The following is a 23979-nucleotide window of genomic DNA, read 5'->3' on the forward strand; positions in this document are numbered from 1 at the left end:
GCTATCTGGTAGGGCAAGGCCCCTATTAGTGCCTCTTGTTCTTTTTTTTCTTCAACATTCCTTGGCAGTGCTCATGTGTTTAGTCTTCCAGAGGAATTTTAGAATCAACTTATTAAGTTCCAAAATCTTCCCATTGGAATTTTGAAGGAAATTGCATTAAATTGACATCATTATAATATTGAATTACATTGAATAATCTTCTCATTAGGAACATGTTACATTTTCATTTACTTAGGTCATTTCTAATGTCCTTATAGATCTGGCATATTTCTCAAAATGTTCTAGGTATATACTCTCTCTTTTTTCTTCCTGTTATGGTGAATGGAATAATTTTATTCCTTTTTTAGACTTTAAGTTTTTGAAAAGGTTTTGTCTTAGTCATGGTTCTTAGGGTAGCAATTTACACAAATACACTGAAACTTAGGCCAAAAAAAAAATTCTTTGGATGATGGCCAAAGCCTCCCCTGCAGGCAAAGGGCAAAAAGGGGAGTGGGCCTCAAAAGGGGGCTAGAAAAAGAACTGCTGTCTCCTGTTGCTGCTTCTCTCAGTAGATCTGTTTTTCTCTCCCTCTGGAGCTCCGCTTTCTTAGCTGCTCTCTGTCCCACTTTCACATTTCTGGGAAGCAAGGGGTTGTAGAACAAATTTGGCTACAGTGGGTCACCCGTGTGAATAGAGCAATTCTCAGAAAAACTCTGTAGGCTGGGAGGCACTGCTGAAATAGGTTTCAAAATACTGCAACTTCAAAAGAATCTGTCTCTTCTTGCCTAAGAGGCTTAGAGTTGGCAGTGACAATGATATGGGAAAACCCTCCCTCCCGAGTTCCAGGTGATTCGATAAATAGGGACTGACGATCACATGGTTACAGGATTAATAATTCAATAAAAACATATCAAGCCCCTTTTAACTTTATATTTGCATACTGCTTTGTTGTTCACAGTGTGCTTCAATTTATTCCATTTAACTGCCCTTTTAGGCTTTTGGCTCAGATCACATGTAGTATACCATGTCAAATTGTATGGTTTAGGGGCATAAATTGCCATTTAAAGTATTTTATCTTTAGAAAATACAACCTTTAAAATTTTGCAACTTGGGATAAAGATGATTATGAACCTATTCCTACTCTCAACTAGATTCATTTTGAAATGAATCAGAAAGGGGCACTTCATTAAAAAAAATCCAAAAAGCCCAAAAACAAACAAACCCTCCTTGAAAACCAGAAATTCCGTTAAGAGACTTTTCATTGAAAGAAGCTTAAATCTAGTTAGTATTTGACCCGGAGCCAGGTGAAAGCTCCAAGGGGAACTTGGAACCAAGAAACTTTGGCAGTCTTGGCGCAATCAGTTACTAATTGAATGACCTTCACAAGTAACCTAGCCTCTGTGAACCTGTTTTCTGTTTTCAAACCTGAATAATTACTTTTCGATGCCGGTGTGATGCGACGAAGCACAGCAAAAGCAAAGGACTAGGTGTACATGGAGTGTTCCCAATCACTAATGTGAATACCTGACACCGCTGAAGGGAAAAAAACGAGCTTGGAGGGAGATTAAGGAAAAAGCGCCAAGGGAACCTCGTAAGTGGCACCTCCGCCAGCTTCAGGTCTTTCACACTTATCGAAAAACTCCTTGCTATGGAGGACACACGCTCTCTTTTAGTTGGAAAATGAGTGTTTGCTTTGGACAAGTCTTTTCCTAACAGCAAATTCAATTTCTGCAAACTTTGCTTCCCCGCCAAGTCTGCAAAAAGCAAGGCAGGTTTTCCTCCCTGGTCCGGGGAGGAGCCCTGGCGGACCCAGCGGGCGCCCCAGGCTGCGAGGGCCCCACTAAGGGGTGGAGATGGTGGGGGCCCAGCTCGGGGATGAAGTCCCGGCCCAAGAAGCAGGGACCGAAGGGCCGCCTCCGTCCGAGCCAGTGGGCACCGCCCCCATCCGACACGTTTGCACGACTTAGGGCGTGGTTTCCGGCAGCGGAGGTGTGCTTTCCGGTAGTATCTGCCGCTCGCTTTCTTTCCGGGGTGGGACTTCCTGTTTGTCATTGACAGGCGCCGGGCTGCAGATCTGGTTGGAGGACCGCACAGGAGGGTGAGTTTGGCTGACCAGGCCTTATGATCCTCGAAAGGGCACCATGGAGGACGCTCTTCCTCACTCTCTTTCTTGCTTTTCTTCTCCCCGCGAGGCCTTGGTTTGCGCGGAGTCCTGGCCTACCTGAGGCTCTTCCGCTTCCTCTTTCCACAGGCTCCGCCCCCAGCGTCCTGTGGCCATGACGACCGTCCCGCGGGACTCCCTGTTGTGGAAGCTCGCGGGGCTGCTGCGGGAGTCCGGTGAGTGGACTTCCGGTTGAGCTGGTGCTGCAGCGAGGTGGGGGTGCTTTCTACCTTTCAGAGACACGCCCTTTAAGAGTCATGGAGTTGCAGCTGTTTAGGGTCACGAGGGTTTGGGTGTCAGTTCATTTCTTTGCTTCTCTGGGATTTGTTCGCTCTGGTGCCGCTACCTACAGTGTCCTTTTTCTTTGACAGCTCAACCTTAGCCTGCCTTCGAGGCCAAATTCTAGTGCCACGCCTTCCGTGCGTTCTCTGACCCTCTCACAGGGAGGCGATCCTTACTTGGCTTTCAGCCCTTGGAGATCAGGGACTGGTCATTATCATTGTTGCGTGGCAAAGCATAGCATAGTTAAGAGCACAATTAGAAGTCACACCCACCTGAGTTGCAATCCCAACTGTCTTGCATACTTCACCAAAGTATTTGAGTTTTCTGAGTCTGTTTTTCTCACCAGCAAAATGGCATAATGATTGTATTTAACTCAAAGTTTGTTGTGGGAGCTAATTCTCATTCACATAAAACATTTAGTACAGTGTTTGCATGTGTAGTAAGTGCTCAAAATGAGTGTAGCTACGGTTACAGTTTCTTCTCTGTGTCTGGGCACGGTGGACTCAAGTAGTGCAATACGTGGTTGGCATTAGTCGTAGAAAAGCCTTCACTTTGAGATCAGACAGAAGTAGCAACTTCCTACCAGCTATGTGATCTCAATCAAGATTCTTAACGTCTCTGAGCTTCAATTTCTGCGTTTGTAAGAGGGGGTTAACAGTGCTCTTTAGAAGATTCTCATGAAGTTGAAATGAAGTAACAGACTTGTCTGGTACAATTACCTAATGAATGTTAGCTGCCTTCCATTTCTCTGCACTCCCATTGATAGTATCTGTGAAACCTCGCTGTACGGCAGTTACGACTGGCTTATATTATTAACTTTGCACATGTCTTATCTTCCTTTCTAGACTGGGAGGCTCTTTGAGGGTGGGAGAAGTCCTTGAACCACATCTGTATCTATCCTCAGTGTCTGGTGCATAGAAAATCCTTCATGCAAGGTTATAGGATTTGTTAATTTACTCAGCAAAACTCTGACTTGGCTCCAGGGGTTAGGGATGATGGTGTGTGTGCGTGACTATAAAGAGGTAGCAGGAGGGAAATCTTTGTGGTGATGGAATAGTTTGATATTTTGATTGTGGTGTTGGTTATAGGAATCTACACATACGACAAAATGGCATACGACTATATATATATATATATATATATATATATATATATATAAAATGGCATACGACTATATATATATATATATATATATATATATATATATATATATATATATACAGAGGGTGCCAAAAAATGTATACACATTTTAAGAAAGGAAAAAACTGTATTAAAATTGTAATACTCAATACATACCGATAACAAAAAATGAACACAAGTCACGTTTAACTTCTGCAATTACAAGATGTGCTCAAAGTGGTGACCATCAGCGTAATTTTAATACAGTTGTTTTCTTTCTTAAAATGTGTATACATTTTTTTGGCACTCTCTGTATATACATTGTACCAATGCCAATTTTCTGGTTTTGATATTATATATAAAATACAACCATTGGGAGAAACTGGGTGAAAGGTATAGGGGGACCCCTTTGTACTATTGCTGCAACATCCTTTGACTCTGTCCTTATTTTTTCAAAAAACTTAAAAAAAAATTCTCCATACCTACCTTGTAGTTGTACTTTTTTAGGTGCAGTGATGAATACCCAAGATGACCTAAAGGATGACAGTCTCATTGGAGAGAGCAGTTTTAACATAGAGGGCAGTAATAATACCTATCATGAGTGGTTATTCTTTCTATGACATGCATTTTAGTATTGTTTAAAAGTTTCTATATGTGTGCATATTACTTTTGTAACATCCCCCTGCCCCCCAAAAAGATGAAACATCCAGTAAAATTTTATATAAAATGAATAATTACAGTGAAAATTTGTGTATTGAGAAAGCTGCCCGAAGGAAGTAGGTGTCGGGCTGGGCAGAGTGGAAGGGGATGTGTTGGAAAATGCGGGAGCCGGGAACCAAGTTGACTCTGTTTCCAGCACTGTGAGTAGACCAGCCTTGGCTTTGAGATCAAAAGGGCAAAGAAAATTTAGAAAAGTTGGAGGTATGTCGTGAAGCAATCTCATATATCAGGCTGAAGAATCAGGACTCTTTTTCTGAAGATAATGCTGTTGAAGGCTTTTAAGTGCAGTGAAGATACAAAGTTTGATCCTGCAATGGAGAATCTACATATAGATTGGAGTGGGTGTAAGCTGGGGTCACAGAGTCTCAGAATAAAGAGAAAGACCGTTTCCTTACGTCCTCCTTCCTGTCTGCCCCTCTCCCTGCAGGGGATGTGGTCCTGTCTGGCTGTAGCACACTGAGCCTGCTGACTGCCACACTGCAGCAGCTGAACCACGTGTTTGAGCTGTACCTGGGGCCGTGGGGCCCTGGCCAGACAGGCTTTGTGGCTCTGCCCTCCCACCCCACCGACTCCCCCATCATCCTTCAGCTTCAGTTCCTCTTCGATGTGCTGCAGAAAACACTTTCACTCAAGGTTCTGGGATGGGAATGGGGTAGGATGTACAAAAAGCCCAGGACAACAGTGGAGGCGGGGCTGGGGGTATAGCATGGGTGCAAGAAGTCTTCAGGGCTCAGATCTGAAGATGTGACAACTCTGGGTGGCTGTGCTAAGGAAGAGATGCCAAGGAAAGGGACATGTGCCAGGCTTTACTGACCTGAATGTTTTTCTTTTAGCTCATCCATGTCCCCCGTCCTGGCCTCCAAGGGCCCATCAAGATTTTTCCCTTCAAGTCCCTTCGGCAGCTGGAGGTACGGGGTGTTGGGGGATGTTGGTGCACAGAACCAGCTGGAGGGAGCCTTTTGGGGGATGGGGAAAGAGAGATGGCCTCTTTTGGTGGGGTGTGGGGGGCACCAGACCTGAGAGTACCCATTGCTCTGCAGTAATGTGGCATCCACTCTCTTCCCCGTACTGCTTCCCTGTACCATAGCTGGCTTTGTCACCTTTTCCCTGTTCCCTTCCTTTGCCCCAGCTCCGAGGTGTCCCTGTTCACTGTCTCCACGGCCTCCGTGGCATCTATTCCCAGCTGGAGACCCTGGTTTGCAGCAGAAGCATCCAGGCACTGGAGGTAAGGAGGATGGGCGGTGAGCCGGGTGCCTTTCCTGAGGAGCACGGAGGACCAAGCTCTGATGGTCCCCTTCTCTGCCCCCTTCCACCTCCCTCGGCACTGTGCACTTGCTCCCTCCGCTGTGCTCCCACGGCACGCGGTGCCTGACCGTATGTGTACAGTCACGCCGACCATATTGTAGTCAATATTCTCCTGTCTGCCTCCTTACTCTCCCCACAGTGAACTCCTTGGGGACAGGGCCCAGGGTTTTCTTTCAGTCTGCATCTTCAGACTGAGCTCAGTGTATAAAGAATAAGTGACTAGTTGGGCCACAGAGAGAGGCCTTGGTGTGGGGAGGATGGGACAGTGGAGGTGACCGAGCACCTTGTCTCAGGAGCTCCTGTCAGCCTGTGGTGGCGACCTCTGCTCTGCGCTGCCCTGGCTGGCTCTGCTTTCTGCCGACTTCAGCTACAATGCACTGACTGCCTTAGACAGCTCACTGGTGAGTGCCTCAGAGGAAAGCGGTTTGGGGGATGACAGGGATAGGCCCTTCGGGGGGCCAGCTGGCTGCCTGGGGGTATCCGATCCTCTGTTTCCTCTTCCCACCCACCCCAGCGTCTCTTGTCAGCTCTGCGCTTTTTAAACCTGAGCCACAATCAACTCCAGGACTGCAGGGGCTTCCTGGTGGTGAGTATGACAGCCTGGCTGGGGGTGGCGCCGCTGGGGCCTCTCATCGTTCTGGTCTGACCCGCTCTCCTGGGCCCGGTTATGCTCCCACCTGCTTTTGCCGCCCGTGGAGCCACCTCCTGGGAGGCAGTGCTGTTTGGGGGCTCAGGCTCAGCATAAGACAAACCAGTGTTCAAATCGCAGCTCATAATCCCTGTGTGACTTGGGACACAGGGTAACCTCTTGGTTTCTTCATCGATAAAGTGGAAATCATAGGAGTACCTGCTTTTGTAGTGTTAATGATTGTGAAGAGTATCTGCTGCTCCTTAGCCCAGGGCTTGGCCCAGAGCAGGGCAGCTCTTGTGATGGTGATGACGAGCCCTTCTCCCATGTCTCCCTATCAGAGATAAACAAGCTGGACACTAGTTAAAGTGGTAAGAGTAGATCTTAATAATAATGACGTATCGCTGTAGTTTATTAAGTAATAAACTACTGTGGCATTTAATCAGTTGTAAAACTATTTTAATCAGTAATAAACTATTCAGCGTGAACTGAACTCAAGTTCAACTTCTACAGAGATAACTGGACACATGAGAGTGACAGAGTGGGAAGGGGACCAGCAGGGGCTTAAGCCGATTCCCTCCTTGACCAAAGTCTATAGTCGGGTTCCTCTGAAGTCAGGGAAGTGGAAATTTACAAAAAGCGGGAAGGACACGTTGGTCCATGTGAAGCCACCCCGTCTAGGTTTGCTAACTGGTACTTATCAAAATTAGGCCCCTCCCCTCCCACAGAGGCTGAGAGACGGGCCCCATCTTCAGGTGTTGCCTGGGACAAACTCAGTTCTTCTGGCAACCTTGAGTTTTTCTAGGCAGGAATGTAAGGGAGCTGGAGTTGTCATTCTAGGGATGTGGGCTGGAGCTGTTGGAAACTATGCTAGTATTTGTTCAAGTTTTTTAATGTGGGAGAGTGGGCGGGTGGATGAAATCGTTTGTGCTGAGTCTGCAGTCTTCGTAGGCCAAGGTTGAGGCGTAGTTGAGAAGAGGGCTCAGAGGCTTCTGGCTGGAGTTTGGTCAAGGAGAGACTCTTTGTCCCCCCCACCCCCTCCCAGGACTTGTCTGAGCTCTGCCATCTGGACATCTCCTACAATCACCTTCATTTGGTGCCGAGAATGGGACCCTCAGGGCCTGCTCTGGGGACCCTGATACTGCGAGGCAATGAGCTCCGGAGTCTGCATGGTGAGTGGAGGAGAGTGTGTGTGTGTGGGGGAGGGGGGTAGAGAGTAGGGGGAGAGGGCAAACATGGAGGGGATGGGGCGGTGTGTGACTCAGGGTGGCAGTGTGCCCCAGGAACCATGTACTGCTAGAGCCTCATGTGGGCTTATGGGCAGGTCTGAGGTACCCAGGATTGTCTTGTTACTGCATCCTCCCCCAGCACCCCACCCCTTTGACCCTATCCCACTCCCCCCACCCTCTCTCTCACTCACATGCCTGTCCTCCCTTTTCGCCTCCACCCCAGGCCTGGAGCAGCTAAGGAACCTGCGGCACCTGGACGTGGCATACAACCTGCTGGAAGCACACAGAGAGCTGTCGCCGCTGTGGCCGCTGGCTGAGCTCCGAAAGGTGAGACTTGGATGCTTCAAAGACCTGGGAGCCAGGCTTGCGCCTGTCCCCCCTTCCCATGCTGCTGTGGTCAGTGCCCTTCATCCCCCAGGGAGGCCCAAGGCCCACCTCTGTCTCCTCCTTGCCCCGCAGCTCTACCTGGAGGGGAACCCTTTGTGGTTTCACCCTGCGCACCGAGTGGCCACCGCCCAGTACTTGTCACCCCGAGTCAGGGATGCTGTTCCCGGGGTGAGTGAGCCTCTCGTGTCCGCTCCGCTTTCCCTGTCCCGGCCAGTGCCACCCCCGCCCCTGCACCTCTTGCCTTTCCCCACCCCCTCCTTAGCGACGGGGCCCAGCCTGGACCCCCTGCTTATGATGCTGTTACCGTTTGCTGAGCCTGACTTCTTACAGGCCTAGGAGGGCTCCCGCCCCGGCTTGGAGCTCCCCCAGGCCATGCGCTCCACCAACACGGCCTCCTCCCCCTTTATCTTTGCTCAGTTCCTTCTTGATGGAAAAGTCTTGTCACTGACTGATTTTCAGGTTAGTGTGGTGGGGAGTGACGGGAGTGGGACAGCAAGGACTGGTTTGGGAGGACGGGAAGGGAGGGTGTGAGCTGAGGGAAACGGGTTTCCAGAGTAAGGGTCTTCCTGGTCAGCTGGAGAGTAGAGCCTGTCTCTCGTCCAGCGTGGGTAGGGCAGAGGTGCTCTTCTGGCTCCGACCTCTTTCTCCTTCCTGTTGTCACACACCAGACCTCCATGTCCTCAGAGACCCCACCTCTGCCCTGCCCAGTGGGGAGTACCACCGAAACCTCCGGTGGCGCTGACTTGAGTGACAGCCTGTCCTCAGGGGGCGTCATAGCCCAGCCGCCGCTTCGTAAGGTTAAGGTAAATGGTGTCCAAGCTGCCCTGTGCCTGGGGTTGGGTCCCTTTCCTGGGGCTCTGGGTTGTCGCTGGACTGAGAATAGTAAGGCCTTACCCTTGCTGTGGGTGGGGTGGTTTTTGTGAGGTTGGGTGGGCAGCCAGGCCTTGCTTTCATAGAGTGTCATCCTTCTATCCAAACTCAGAGTCGAGTCCGTGTGAGGCGGGCAAGTATCTCAGAACCCAGTGATACAGACCCAGAGCCCCGGACTCTGGACCCCTCCCCGGCTGGTAAGTCGCCTCCCTACCCCCAAGCCTCCCTCTCCCCAGCCTGTGCTCCTTAATCTTCTGGTTAGGGAGAACTTTATTTTTGGTAGAGTGGAGCATTGTAGAATGCCTTCTGGTCTTTTCCTTTTTCCTTTTAGTTTGGGGGAAGGAGAAGAGACTGCCTCTGTGCAGCATTTTCCAAAGTGTTTTGCAAGGAACATTAATTTTGTGGGTTGTCAAAAGGATTCCATGGCCAGATATGTTTGGGAGATGCTAAGTTAGACAAAGAGGTGTCCTTCCTCCAGGACATCACAGGTCCTTAAATGTGCTAGTGTGTACGAGGTGTGATCAAACAATATGGTGAATATTTAAATAAAAAACAATTTATTACAGTAAAAGACACATTACCATTAATCCCCCTCAAAATACTCCCCCTTTCTTTCAACACACTTATCCCATCATTCTAGCTACTTTCTGAAGCAGTTTGGACGTCCTCTTTTTTGAGTGTCTTTAGTTGCACTGTCATGGCTGCCTCAATGTTCAGAATTGATTCAAAATGTTTACCTTTTATGGTCATTTTGACTTTGGGGAAGAGCCAGAAGTCGCAGGGTGCCAGATCTGGTGAATAAAGTGGATGAGGACACGCCGTAAAGTTTTTATTTGACAGAAATTGCCATATACCAGAAGTGATGTGTGACATGGGGCCTTTTCGTTGCGATCACAAAATACGGTGAATGCTGCTGCTGAGTGCCATCAAACAGAAAGGCAGGGATCTTCAATACGGGAAGTGGTACATCAAACCTTAGTAACAGTGTGTGACAAGTTTCAACTTGTTCAGTGCAGTCAGTCGGGTGTGAGCTATGGTTGAGAGAAGGTGTGTTTTAAACTGTGCCGTAAATCATCCTCCATCATGACAATGCTCTGTGTCACACATCACTTCTGGCATATGGCAATTTCTGTCAAATAAAAATATTACGGTGTGTCCTCATCCACCTTATTCACTGGATCTGGCACCGTGCAACTTCTGGCTCTTCCCTAAAGTCAAAATGATTTCAGGACAGAGGCAGCCACGATAGCGCAACTAAAGAGACTCATGAAAGAGGACTTACAGAACTGCTTCAGAAAGTGGCGAGAACGATGGGCTAAGTGTGTTTGAAGCGAGGGGGAGTATTTTGAGGGGGATTAATGGCAACGTGTCTTTTGCTGTAATAAAGTTTTTTTGTTTAAACATTCACCGTATTGTTTGATGACACCTCGTATTGCAAATTTCCAAAAGCAGCATATGATGTGCAGTTGTGAATTGCATGTGACCATAGTGTTCCGTAAAACACACTTAGGGACATGCTGCTGAGGGGAAGACTTTAGCCTCTCTCTGACCCCCACCCTATTACACACACTTTTACTTCACCCTGTGGAACACTCACAGGAGCCGCTGTGGTTGTCGGGGGTGGTGGTGGGGGTGGTGCGGGCTGGCTAAGCTGTATGCCCCCCCTTTCCAGGACGCTTTGTGCAGCAGCATCGAGAACTTGAACTCATGAACAGCTTCCGGGAGCAGTTTGGCCGTGATTGGCTGCAGTATAGGAATCACCTGGAGACCTCAGGGACCCCTGTTCTGGCTGCCGCCAAGACCCCTGCCCTCAGCACACTGCCCCCAGACGCCCTGAGCCCGGAGACTATGCCTAGCCCCCCAACTGGCCCTGTGCCCTCAGAGAACGAGTCACCACAGGAAATGGCAGAGGAGGTCAGGGTGGGCCTGGAGCCAAAGGAGGAAGAGGAGGAGGAGGAGCAGGAGCAGAATGAAGTGGAAGGTGAGTGCTCGGGGGCCCAACGGGCAGGGTCTTGGGGAGAGTTAGGAAAACCCAGGGGTGGTGTGACTGAGCCCTTGTGGATAGAGGCCCTCTCTGTGGGAGGGCAGAGTCTTGGTACCTTTCCCTCCTTACAGGCTCCCTCTCTTGGTCTCTCCTCAGCGGAGCTCTGTCGCCCCATATTGGTGTGTCCCCTGGAGGGACCCCAAGGCGTGCGGGGCAGGCAGTGCTTCCTCCGGGTCACTTCCAGCCACCTGTTTGAGGTGGAACTCCAAGCAGCTCGAACCCTGGAACGGCTTGAGCTCCAGAGTCTGGAGGCAGCTGAGATAGAGTCCGAGACCCAAGCCCAGAGGGAACCAGTACCCGAGGTGTGTGTGGGTGTGGGGGTTCTGGAAGAGGTGCTGGGCTGTTTCCAGGAGTCAGCTCTGGGTACCGGTGTGGGGACAGAGCCAGGAGTGCAATTTCCAGGTTCTCGGCCTCACGTGGAAAGGTGCTGGCTCAGATAGTAAATGGCCATCAACTGTGATTGGATGGCCTTCAGCTGTGGCTAGTTGGCCATCAGCTGTAACCAGAGAGCCATTGGCCACTAATACAACTGCTGTGGCTACGCTAGCGGAAAATGGGGGCTAGCAAGAAGATGGTGGCTGAGCTAGCAAGAATGGATTGCAGAGAGGCAGATGCCGCCAGCGAGAATATAGTGGTGTGACTCCCTCATCTGTGGCTCCGTGGGTGTTCCTTTTTGGCTTCACCATATCCTGCGTTCTTATGTGGGGAGTGGGACTAGAGGCCTCGCAGGCCACCCCGCACGACAGCCGGGTACCAGGCTGCATGTCCCCACAGTCTCTCATTGGCACTGAGGATGGAGCTGGGGGGCAGTGTCAGCCCCAGGTGGCTTAGAAGGCTGGCCCAGGAGTAGAGCTTCTGGGCCGGAGTGCAGATGTGGGCAAAAGCTTTAGAACGGAGTGCAGAGCTATTGTTTCCCTCTGTGCCCTCGGTATCCCCTAATCCCTGTGCTCTTGTTTCCTGGTCCCCTCTTCCCACAGGGCTCAGAGCTGCCCTCTGGGGCCCCCATCCTCACTCTGCGCTTCTCTTACATTTGTCCGGACCGGCACTTACGTCGTTATGTGGTGCTGGAGCCTGATGCCCAAGCCGCTGTCCAGGTGAGGGGCCCAGGAGGCTGGTGGGCGACCGGAAGGCTGGGGGCTGGGCTCCACCTGCTCACAGCTGCGTCCGGTCCCCCGTCTCAGGAGCTGCTTGCTGTGTTGACCCCAGCAATCACCGCAGCTCGGTGTCAGCTTGGGGAAGCGAGAGACCTGCTGGGGGACAGACTCCAGTGTCTACGTTGTGGCCACGAGTTCAAGCCAGTGGAGACCCGGTTGGGACTGGACAGTGCGGAAGGCTGGAGGCCTCTGTTCCAGAACACAGGTACAAGCCCGCCCCTGCCCTCCTTGCCCACGTGCCTCCTGCTGTTACAGGGAAATGGCTTTGAGGGAGGGAATGTGGAGGCAGACCCCCAGGGAAGAAAGGAGACCATCTTTCTGCCTGGAGGAAAAATAAAACCGTCTGCCTCCTACATTTGCGAGAAAGAAAGAAAGAGAGAAAGAGAGAAAGAAATTATATCCCTTTTTTCTCCCCTTCTGAAAGTCAGGAAATACAATCTTTGTCACTGTTTAAACGTACTCATTTTTTCATAAGGCGAAGGCTTTTCCCCCTTTTGGCTAGTGTTTCCGAAACAACCTCAACCCTGCCGCGCCCTCAGTGCGTTACCGGACTGTCCTGCTGCTCCCTGAGCGTGATGCTTTGGGAGTCGCTTAGATGGTCCTTCCTGACTGACCTTGGAGGCGGCTTCAGCCCCACCCATGCCTCGTGGCTTCTCTTCACTTTCTGTTCTTTAAGAAGAGAGATTTTTTCCATTGTACACCAGTCAAAAAGCTGTGTCTTTGCAGACATTGAAGAAGAAAGAAATGTTCTTGATAACACTCGTGTTGAAACGTGTGCTTTTTATTAGTCCCTTTCCTCTTGGCTGCAGCTGGAGCAGGGGTTTACATGTTACTCACAGAATGGACCCATCTCTGCCCCCCGCCCTGAACCTGCCCAGGCAGCAGCAGGGCACTGTGTGCATTGTGTGCAGGGAAATAGCCCCCCTTCCTCCCGAACTCTGTACTCCATGGGTCAGGTGGCGCCTGGGTGTCCCTTCAGTGGTGGCATCATTAATGACATTGCTGCTTTTGTTGGAGCCTCGGCCACCTCATCAGAACAGAGATGAGAGTGAGTTTGCCCCGTGGTGCTAACGTGACATAAAGGCCCCAGGCACAGGGCACGAAACAGAGTCACTGCTGCTGCCACCCCCAGCTCTGTGGTCTTGGGAGGGGGCATCAGTTGTTTGATCTGTGCTTTTCTTCCCTGTAAAATGCGATACTACTGTTAGAGTCTAGCACAGGCCCACCGTGTTGCAGCTGCCCAAACAATGGTTCTTCTCTCGTTGCTGCTGTGTCCTGGCTGCTTTACCTGCTTCGGACACTCATCCTGGCAATGCTAGAGAATAGACACAGCCACGGCCCCCATTTTACAGGCGGGAGCCTGGCTTAGGTGACTTGTCATTATAGCTTAGATGGCAGTCTTTAAGTGGTAGAGCTGGAATTGGACCCAATCTGTGGATTTGGGGCTTTCAGACGTTGCTGGTAGAGCCTGGAAGCCACGATCAACCCCGGGCCGTGGGCGGGCACCAGAGCAGGGCCTGGGTGCGTTTGGCCCTTTCTGAGAAAATCCGAAATGAGGGCCCTGCAGAGGGAGGCGGGTGGGTCGTGCGCGAAGCCAGAGGTGGGGGCCTAGGTGAGTCTGAGAGTGGGTGGGGAGCGTTATGAGTGTGACGGGGGGTCGTGGTTCTGTGTGGGGGGTTCATGGAGACTGTGCCCACCCCTCTCTCCAGAATTTCCTGCTGTGTGTCCAGACTGTGGTAGTGACCACGTGGTCCTCCTGGCTCTGTCCGTGGGAGCCCCCAGTGTGGAGAAGACACAGGAAGAGCAGGCGTCAGCTCCCTCGCAGTCCCCTGGTGCTGTCCATGACCCTCCCAGCCACAGTGACCCCAGCGACCAGAGCAGCAGGGCCGACAGTGCCCCATCTCAGGCACTGATCGCAGACCAGCACAGGTGGAGCCTCAGCCCCCGTGAGTACAGGTGTTTGGGGAGGGAAAGGGGCACTTATGGGGGCAGCTGAGACGGAGCCGTAGCAGCCGGGGCAGGCTGATGGGCCATTGCTTGTCCCCAGCCCCTGAGCGCTCTGGCCTCCGCTCGGTGGACCACCGACTCCGGCTATTCCTGGACGTCGAGGTGTTCACCGATGCCCAGGAGGAGTTCCAGTGCTGCGTCAAGGTCTGTGCCAGCCCAGCACTGCCCCGCGCCTCTGAGCACAGACCTTGGTCTTTGAGTCTCAGTTGTTCCTTCACCATGGGCGTGTACTACCCGCCATATAGAGCGTGGCGTCCGTGAGAGCGCATGTCTCTAAGCTGCCTAGCACAGCACCTAGCACTCGATAAATGATACTCCTGTCATTGTTATAAATACACGATGTTGTTGGGCCTCCTCTGCAGAGCACCTAGCTTAGGCTAGACACTAAGGATCTGCCCTTGATCTTATATTCTGGTGTGAGCAGTAGATAGCGGTTGTGTGATGTGAAGGGCGGAGTCACACGAAGGCTCTAGAGGGGCATCTGATCCAGCCTGAGTGGGGAGGTGATGGCGAAGCCCAGTCCTGAAGGATGAGTTTCGGAGGAGGGAGCAGAAGGAGTTGTGGGAAAAGGAAGCAGCATGTGCACGGAGGCCTGAGAGAGGAGCTAGTGGCGAGACCTGCCTGTGATGGGGCAGCTGGAATGGGGGTGGCGGTTAGAGGGAGCATCCCGAGAGGAGTCTGAACAGGCAGGCAGGGGCCAGTTCAGGAGCAACCTCTTGTGTCTGCTGAGGAGTTTGGACTTGATCCCAAGGGCCGCGGGAGCTGCTGGAGGGTTGGGAGCAGGGGAGTGATGACCAGTTTTGTGTTTTAGAACAGAGTCTGGCAGTGTGGAGGGTGGAGTGGAGGGGACACGATGCCAGGCAGGGAGACCTGCTGAGAGCCTGCTGCAATCGGAGGCAGGCGGGGGCGACGGAGAGGCTGGATGTGTGAGCTGTGGGGATGAGCAGGCTGGAGGTACGGTCAGCGCTCGGTCTGGCAGCTGCCTCCCTGGTCTCGTTTCTCATCAACTTCCCCTTCCCCTTAGGTGCCACTGGTGTTGGCAGGCCAGCCTGGGGAGTGTCTGTGTCTCGTGGTTGTGTCTGACCACAGGCTTTATGTGTTGAAGGTGACGGGGGAGATCTGGTGAGTGAGCCGGGCTGCGGCCGGGGCTCCCCTGTGGGTCTCACTCCCCTCTCACTCTTTTTGGCCACTCTGCCCCTCCTCTCCACAGCGGGCCTCCAGCTAGCTGGCTCCAGCCAGCCCTGGCTGTCCCCCTACAGGATCTGAGTTGCATAGAGCTGGGCTTGGCCGGACAGAGCCTGCGGCTGGAGTGGGCGGCTGGGGCAGGCAGCTGTGTCCTGCTGCCCCGAGATGCCAAGCATTGTCGGGCCTTCCTAGAGGAGCTCACTGGTGAGAGAGGGAAGGGAGAGGCAGGGAGGGCGGGCCAGGGCGGTCACAGCTCCCATGGCTGGCACCCACAGTAGAGAAAGATAGGTAATGGAACTCAGCCCTCGGAGAAGTTTCTGAAATCTAGAAATATGGAGAATGGGAAGGTGTTGAGAGGTGGAGAGGTTGGGAAAGAAGAGGTGTTCATGAGGGCCCCCTGTCTCTGACTGGCTCTGTCCAGATGTCTTGCAGTCTCTGCCCCCCACGTGGAGAAGCAGTGTCAGCACCACGGAGGAGGAGGTGACCCCAAAGCACCGACTCTGGTGAGTCAGGAGGAGGCTGAGGCCAGGGTTGGCATCCACACGGCCGCCCTGGGAGCACAGGCCCTCCGTCCACAAGCCCCGGCCGTGGTCGGGCCCTGGCACTTGGGCTGGTCGCCTGTCCTCAGGCCCACAGGCCTGGTCCTTCCTCCCGCTCTCCTGCCCCAGAGTCCTTCCCACCCCTCGCTGACCACTCCTTCCCGGGGTTGCTGCCTCCCCTCAGGCCACTGCTGGAAAGAGACTCTTCCTCGGACCCTCCCCGGTTCTTCTATCTTCGGGTGTTCCTGGTTGAAGGTGAGGACGCTGTGCCCCTCTTGTCCCAGTTCACTGTCCGGGCCACCAGTGCCTCTGGGTGCCCTTGTAGCATTTCTCAGTTCCTGGAGTCTGGACTTCCTGTCACTCATGGGCGTACCCAAGAGACCCCCTCAGTGTTCCTGGCCTCTGTGGGTGGGGCTGGGAGGTGGCCTGGGCCTCAGGTGCCCAGAGACTTTTGCTTCTGGGCCCAGGCTTTCTGTGAAGTGGAGCCGATTGGCTGGGTCTGCTCCACCTCATCCTGTTGGAGAAGGTGAGAGCGGATCCTCCTTTCTGAGAGCACTGGGTGGCGGGGCAGGCTTCCTTTGTCTTGCACCTCAGGTTTTGGAGGCTGGAGATGCCTGGAGTTTGGAAAAGGGAGGGCCTTGGCCCTTAGAGGCACAGGCGGCTTTTGTGGCCACCTCAGTGGTTCGCTTCTCCTCCCAAGCAGCACCCGGTCTGGGCTCCTCCGTGCCTTCCTCTCTGGGCCTCACGCTGCGTCTTCTCCTCCAGGCCCTGCTACCTGCCCTGTGTCCCTGTTGCTGACTCCGTCCACCCTGTACCTGTTAGAGGAGGACCTTGTAGGGTCCCAGGCAGAGGCCCCTCTTCCAGCAGCATCTGGCGAGGCCTCTGAGGAGGCCCCGCCCCTGGGGCCAGGCCCGTCCTTGCGTGTCAGGGAGCAGCAGCCACTCAGCAGCCTGAGCTCCGTGCTGCTGTATCGCACGGCCCCGGGGGATCTGCGGCTGGTCTTCTATGATGAGGTGTGTGTGTGTGTGTGTGTGTGTGTGAGAGAGAGAGAGAGAGACAGACAGACAGACAGACAGAAATCATGAGTGGGTATGGTGTGTCGTGTGAGAAGTGGGGGTAGGAAGGCTAGGAATTGTGGCAGTGTGGAACTTGCCTTGGACAGTCAGGTGGTGAGAACACAGAAGTAGGGTGCAGAGAACTGGGAGGTTCACTGTGTTTGGACAGCAGTAAGTAGAGGGGAGGCTGCTTTGGCCGTGAAAACACCCTGGACTTGGAGCCAAGCCTTGTGTTAGCTGCGCGGCCTTGACTGAAGCCCCAGCTCTTGCTGCTTTGGGTTCGTGTTTGATTGGGCCCTTGTGCGAGCCCTTTCACCTTTGCAGCCTGCACTGTTATCAGTCCTACTACAGATGAGCAGACTGAGGTTTGGGGCTGGTAACCAACTTGCCCAGGTCACAAGTGGTAGAGCCAGCAACGACCCCAAGCAACTCCTTGGGATGGACTCCAGAACTTACATTCTGGAAAACAGGGAAGATGAAAGAAACAAGATAGTAAATGTGAAAGCCCTTCGGGGGCCTTCAGTTCGTGTTGATGGGGTTCCATGTAAAAAGTCAGGATCTTTGGTGGGGAGTGAGTGACACAGGCTTGGGGAGGGGAGGAGGCCATGAGCCAGGAGGGAGGGGCAGTGGGTGCTCCCTGAGCACTCCGCCCCCCCCCCCAGGCCTCCCCTCCCTCCCACTGGTGTGGCCCTCTGTGAGTCTCACCTCACCACTGCTTGGTCTGCCAGGTGTCCCGGCTGGAGAGTTTTTGGGCGCTCCGTGTTGTGTGTCTGGAGCAGCTGACGGCCGTGCTGGCCTGGATCCGGGAGCCCTGGGAACAGTTGTTTTCCATCCGACTCCGCACTGTGACCCAAGATGCTCTAGAACTTGACCGCTGAGGCCTCCACACCGCCCCTGCCCCTGGCCGCAGGAGCCATGGTTGCAGATGTTCTCTTGCCAGACTCTAGCCTTTGGGTGCTGGCCAGTGAGGCCCCAAATGACCCACGGCCCAAGGGAAGGTGAGAGACACAGTCGGGCCTCTGGAGGATCTGGCCTGAGTGGACAGGCTCAGTGGTCCGTAGGAATGTTTCTCCAGCACTGTTTTCTCAGGTATCAATAAAGCTGTTTCCGTTTTAGATGTTATGGAGGTCCTTCGATGTGTCAGCTGTGAGGGCTGTGGTTCTTGTACCTCTTCTAACAGGAACTGCCCCACCTGTAGCTCTTCCCCAGTGGGCAGCCCAGGCAGCCTTGTTTGTACCGTGAGAGCATATCTCCAGCCCTCCTCTGCCCCCACGGAGGGGCTCGAGTAGGACCCCTGACGCGTGGTGGGCACCAGCCCTCAGCCGGCCGCACCTGCCATGTGGCCCAGTGTGGACATCACTGCCTATGAATAGCTGGGCCACTTAGAGTCTCACTCTGGAATTTCAACTGGGAGCCAATGAGGGCCTGAGGCCCTTGGCAGTGGGTGACTGGGAAGAGGGTGTGTGGAGTGGGGTCGGCCTCTGTTGGTTTCTGCCCGCCTCCTCAGCACGGCCTTGCGCAGGCCGGGGGTCTGGCCGAGTTGACCCCACTCCTTTACCTCTGTCTCCATGGCCAGGGTGATTGGTCTGGAGTGCTCATGGAGCCCACTTGGCCTACAAAGGGCCAGTCCCGGCCTTTTGCTGGAGCAACTGAGAAAGGCAGGTTTCCCCGCTGAGGGTTGCTCACCCCCAGGGGAGAGCTTTCCTGAACTGGCAGCGTGGAAGACAGAGCTGAGAGGTGGGGCAAGCAGGGACACGTGCTGCTGGCATCCTTGGAGTCCCTGGTCCAATTGTGCCCGGAGGCAGATACCCCTGGAATTCTAGGTCATGTGAGCTAATGGGGACCCCCTCCTTTTTAATTTTTGGCTTCAGCTAATTTGAGCCGAATATAAATAATCCTGCACTTGACCAGGACAGGCAGGTACAGCTGCCCTATATCTGAAGATTTTCTTTGCTTCAGAGTGTGGTGGGATGTTATAACAGCTGACGTATTAATTCACGGGTCATTCTCACCCCTCCCGGCTGAACTGGAGAGAACAAAGATGACGGATCTTTAGGTTTCAGGTGAAAGGGATGAGCTGTAAGAAGGGTTTGGAAAGGGACCATGAATAGATAAGAACTCCTAGTGTGGAGAGGGGAGGCCTTCTAGAGAAGAGCATTAGCTGCAGGGTTCTCAGGGTGGCGCCCTGTGCCTTGTTCCCTGTTTGGAATTAGGACAGGGACCTATCACATGATCCCCATGCCCCGGGGCGGATGGGAATGGCAGTTTGGAAGGAACTGGCAGGATATGGCTGGTGACAGTTGCCCACATTTCTCTTGCCCAGAGAGTGGAGGTGGGCCAGAGGATTCTGTGGGCTCTGGGAGTGAGCTGTGCTCACCGCGGGAGGATGGTTAGGCCCAGCCCCCAAATGGGGATGTGACCCAGTTAGCCTTGAACTGATGGAGTTTAAATCACTATGATTGGGCTGAGTTTAATTGATTGTTCGAGGTTAACTTTTCTGTTGGTTACTAATGGGGGCTCATTACAAGTATAAAGTTGAGTTATAGAGAAAAAGTATTTTTCTGTACCTGAATGTGGGGGGCGGCTATGTTTCTGGAATTCCCACCTGTTACCATTGGAAGATGGGGACCTAGAGGGCAAGGCGGGTGGTTCTTTTACAGTGGTCTGGGGGTTACTTTTCCTGCCCCCCAAAAGGCCTTTGACTTAGGGTTCCTGGGGGAGGAATGTGTTCAGGTAGCTTAGGCCTCACTGTAAAGCTTCATTTTGGGGAAGTCCAAGGTGGGGCCTTCGGGGTGGGGGGCTGGGTGGGGAGGTGGGGGCTGGTTGTAGTAGGCTGGAGAAGGCTTAATTACCCCGGGGGCCTAGTACCACCCTGGTCCCCGCCAGTCCTCTGCAAAGCCCTGGGGCCCAGGCAGGTAGAAGTATGTGGGAAAGAATCAGTGCCCCTGGAGGACAGTCACTCAGCCTCAGGCCCTACTCTTGAAGGACTGGTATGGGGACCCCCGGATTCTGGGGTGCGGGAGGTGTGGGGGGAGGGACTGGTGGCCCCGGTGGGAGAAGGCTGCAGGGGTGTCTCGGGCTGCTCTTACAGCTCTGCCTTTCCTGACCCCCATGGTCAGCGACGTCCCTGTGCCGAAATGTGTGCGCTACATACGCGCTCATAGTCACTGAATGTGTGAATGTATTTATACCTTCACAGGACAGAGCTCAGAAGGACACACGTCCTATTGTTGAGCCCATTGGAGCCGTATCAGTGCAGGGGAGGGGTTCCCCGGGGGCTCATGGCAACTACTTCCTCTGGGCCATAACTGGGGGTGGGTGGGTGGAGCCGGTATTGAAAGCTCCCCTTCTTGAAGATTTACTGAGGAACACCTCTAAATAATGGTGAAGGTAATAACCTAAAAGGAGGGCTTAGTGAGCCCTTACTATGTTCCGTGCATTGTTTAAAGCAGCTAATCTTCCCCAGTGTTTCTCATACTCCCTTGATCACAAGATACAGAGCCAGTTAGCTCAAGAAAAGAGCCCTCAGTATATAGAAGTGACCCAGACCTGGAAGGCTGGTGCTGAGGCCCCAGACGTGGGGTTTCTCCTGTCTCGTGGAGCACGATGGTTTCTTTCCCTTCCCCAGCAGGGCCCTGGTCTGGTCTGGCCGGAGAGTGAGGAGGAAATGGTGTGACAGTTGGGAAATGCTGGCTGGGGTGGAGGCCCCTTGGTGACAGGCTGGCAGACGGGTGGAGGGGCCCAGAAAGGACTGTGCAGAGATTCGGAAAAGAAGTTCACCTACTTCTGTTTTGCTCAGAGCTGGCCTGAATTTTTAATTGAAGCAAATTAAAACTTCCCAAAAATACTAGTCCACTTTCCTGGCAGTGCACACACCCCCTTCCCCATCGGTGATTTTGCACCTTCTGCAAACAAGAGCCAGAGCTGGTGCTGAGGAAGAACTTCCTCAGCCTCTGGCCCAGAACTGCCTTTCATGGAGGCCGCCCAGTCCAAGCACTTTCCCAGGAGCCCCTTCAGGTCATGGTCCAGACGGGCAGAATAACATCCAGTCATTTTTCAGGTGATTGGCAAAGCCCTGTGAGGCTGCTGCTTCTTCCATGTCTTTGTGCCTAAGATCTCTGATGCTTTATCTTCTTTAACAAGTCAATGACACCCTCTAAACCCTTTGTCCCGAGGTGCTCTTTCTCTGGCGACTCAGAAGACAGGTGCTGCTGTTGCCTGCCGAGGAAGTGTCAGGGTGAGGCTGTTACCATGCCTGGAATTGTGTGACCTTTAGCTCTGGACCTCACCAGGAGAAGGTGCCAGGGTGCACTCTGGGCAGACGGGCCTGCTATGTCACTGGCACTTGTGCGCGGACGTCAGTCAGCAGGACTTGCCTTCCACCCCCTGGACTGTCCCCGGAGATTGATGTGTCTGTCCGGGCTGGCCTCTCCCCTCCAACAAGTGCTTATTGATCGCCCACCTGTGGCCTCGGGCTTGCTGGCAGCCGTGGTGGAGAGAAAGGAGTCGCTCTCTGAAACTGTCCATAGCACGGTGCTGTCTTTTCTGTGGGAAAAAAGGTGGGAGGGGATAAAACACAGACTCGTGTTTGATTCTATTTGTACCCATAAATTCTAGAGGGATAAACAGAAATGGTCAGTGGGGGATGAAGATGAGGGCAAGGCAGAAAGAGGCAAGGGTGCTAGTGAGTTGTTTTTACTTCTTTTCTAAACTTTAAGCTCTCAATGTACTATGATTCAAAATTATATTTAAAAATGTATATGAGACCGTAGAGGGACAGTGGACCAACTGAGTGGTATAAATACTGATTCTTAAGGCTTTGGAAGGGGGAGAGCGGGTGAGCTTGAAGGACCCATCTTTCTGGAGAGGGTCCATTTTTCCTGATGGTCATTTCATGTGGAGTGAGGGGTGACGTCCTTCTTCCTTTGTCAAGAGGCTGCAGTAGCTTCTGAGAAGACCCTGCCCAGATCCGTTAGCTGTGGGTGGAAATTCAGCCATGGTTCTGTGTGTGATGCTTTGCCCGTCTCCAGGCACATGCAGTAATTTGCATCTTCCCACTCACGAGTCAGTGTGGCGTGGTGCTCATGGAGGAGAAGGCACCGTGCAGTCACATTCCAAAGATCCAGGATTGTGCCTTATTTTTGTGGCTCACTATTTAACTTGCCCTTCTTCATCCATGGTGCTTTCATCGACAGTGAAGGCTTGAGGCTAATCAATAACTTACCCAGTTCACAAAATTGTTGGGTGCAGTAATGTACGTGGCAGTGCCATGTGAACCACAAAGCAAGTGCTGGTTAAAAACCTGCCTGTTAGTTATTACAACCTGCTTTGTTGCCTACAAATGCCCTTTGCCATCCATCGGGAGAGGGCCAGCCTGTGTCTTACTGCCCATGTGTGTGTTCAGGAGTGGACATTGCTGCAGTGTGCTTCAAACACTGCTGGGCATGTGAGCAAGTCCTGCCATGTTTGTTCTTGGCTCATCCTTTGTCATTTGATCATCTAGGGTTCAGTGACTTCTTTGTCCTCCACAAAAACATTCCTCAGTTTATTAGGTACTATAATTGTGCACGCACCTTCAATTCCACAGGTGTTTATTGAGCTGGTAAAGTGTGCCAGGCTCCATGTGAGAGGAATGAAGGGTGGAATATAAGGATGAATCGGACATGCTCCTGCTTTCAAGGAGCTTACAGTCCAGCGAGGGAGTGGAAAAAGGCACTTGGGAGCTGGGCCATGAAGGAGGAGGAAGATTACGGCAGGAGAATATCGTAATAATGGCCATTTTTGGGCACTTGCTTTGTGCCCGTCTGTGTACTAATCATTTTATTGACATTGTCGTACTCAGTACAACCCTGAAAGAAATGTGTGATCTCTATTTCACAGGTGAGGAAACTAAGCTTAGGTTAAGAAAGGTGATTCTCACCAAGGGGATCTCAAACTCCGGCCCTCTCTCTCTCTTTGCCAGAAACTAGATCTATTAGAATGGCCACCGTGGTTCACCCTGTAGTCCTTTTAAATCTGTCCCCTTGTGGCACCAGGTTCCAGGGAGAACACAACCTACCAGAAAAACCATCCAGATCCTCAGCACCCAAATATCCGTGCAGTACCTGTTCTTTTCTGTCGTGGGGCCTCCCCTAACCCTTCCTTCTGCCCAGAATGCCCTCCCTTCCCCTGTCCACCCTGCATTGCATGGCTGATTCTTTCTTCCTTCAGGCCTTTGCTTAATTGTCTCTTGCTTACAGAGCATGTCCTTAACTATGCCGACTGAATGTTCTCTGTGACAGTGCTTTCCCTCCATGGCTCTGGCCACATTTTATAATTATAAATGTATGTGTTTGCTTGTTCGTTGTCTGTAAGCTGCCCAAGGCAGGGGCCATGTCAGGGTTTTTCACTGATATATACCCAATGCCCGGTGTAGAGTGAATGTGTGGGTCTCAGGTTACGCTCTTGAGTATGCATGAAATATTACTTTACAGCATTTTCAAAATAACCTTTTATTTCAAGCACCATCCCATGGGGTTGGCAGGACTCACTGACCTCACTCATTCCCTGCCCCCCTCCCACCTCCCCCATCGTGGGGAAACCTCCTTCTGCTTTACTGATGGGGAGGGCAAAGCCTCCTTCCTCCCCCTCCCCAGCTTCTGGCCACCTACTCTCACGAACCTTTTCATTTTCCTCCTCTGCAAACCTCCCTAGGCTTGCTGAGACTTTGGCTCAGGAGGAACAAAAGGCAGAAAGGCTTGCAGGCTTTCTGTCCTACCCATCCCCCAAAAACAAAATTTAAAGAAGGCTGCCTGCTCCAGTGGGGTTGGGGGAGGAGAAAGAAAGGACAAACAGCTTCCTAAGTCAAAATGTCACCCTAGCCACAGATGAATCTGTACCTCTGGAGCTGAAAGGTGGGCCCTGCGGGGGTGAAAGAACCTTTAGGGACAGGCAGTGCTGTCCAGGGATTGGCTTTGTTTCAAAGCTGAGTCCAGGTTTACTGAGGGACACAAGAATTAGGAGGAGATGAACCATCGCAGAGTAACAACAATAGTAAATAATAAGAATGACATTTATTGAGCACTTATTCTGTGCCAAGCATTGAACTGGTATTTTATATATAGCATCTCTAACTCCAGAGTCTGGGCTCTTTCTCAATGACAGGTTATCTCTCTTGTAAAAATAAGGTCTTACTCACTACGAGGCCTGTCAAGCAGCAAATGGCATGGGGTGCTCTGCTCTGCGGAGCAGGGAGATATTATTTATTTTATTTTTATTTTTTTAGGTTCTTAAAATAACATTTATTTTTTAACAAGAGGGAAGTCCAGGTCAGTCT

General features: G+C 52.4%; 1 protein-coding gene across 2 annotated transcripts; it reads left to right on the forward strand.

Annotated features, from left to right (window-relative positions):
* The first annotated feature begins 1979 nt into the window (after positions 1-1979).
* STK11IP (serine/threonine kinase 11 interacting protein) lies at positions 1980-17779 on the forward strand. Of its 2 annotated transcripts, none has more exons than XM_019741860.2 (25): positions 1980-2077; positions 2231-2316; positions 4689-4894; positions 5095-5169; positions 5391-5486; positions 5860-5967; positions 6081-6152; positions 7240-7366; positions 7647-7750; positions 7883-7978; positions 8228-8269; positions 8479-8613; positions 8793-8877; positions 10353-10661; positions 10821-11026; positions 11702-11818; positions 11906-12083; positions 13588-13824; positions 13926-14029; positions 14910-15007; positions 15096-15274; positions 15492-15573; positions 15794-15864; positions 16375-16622; positions 17393-17779. In XM_019741860.2, exons 2-25 carry the CDS (start codon positions 2256-2258, stop codon positions 17540-17542), a joined length of 3186 nt encoding a protein of 1061 aa, XP_019597419.2. In that variant the 5' UTR covers positions 1980-2077; positions 2231-2255; the 3' UTR covers positions 17543-17779. The 2 variants fall into 2 exon arrangements, with proteins under 2 accessions (XP_019597419.2, XP_019597420.2); XM_019741861.2 differs by having other exon boundaries at positions 2050-2077; positions 4689-4913.
* The last annotated feature ends 6200 nt before the right edge of the window (positions 17780-23979 follow it).

Source organism: Rhinolophus sinicus, linkage group LG01, assembly GCF_036562045.2.
Source record: "Rhinolophus sinicus isolate RSC01 linkage group LG01, ASM3656204v1, whole genome shotgun sequence".
NCBI classification, from domain to species: Eukaryota; Metazoa; Chordata; class Mammalia; order Chiroptera; family Rhinolophidae; genus Rhinolophus; species Rhinolophus sinicus.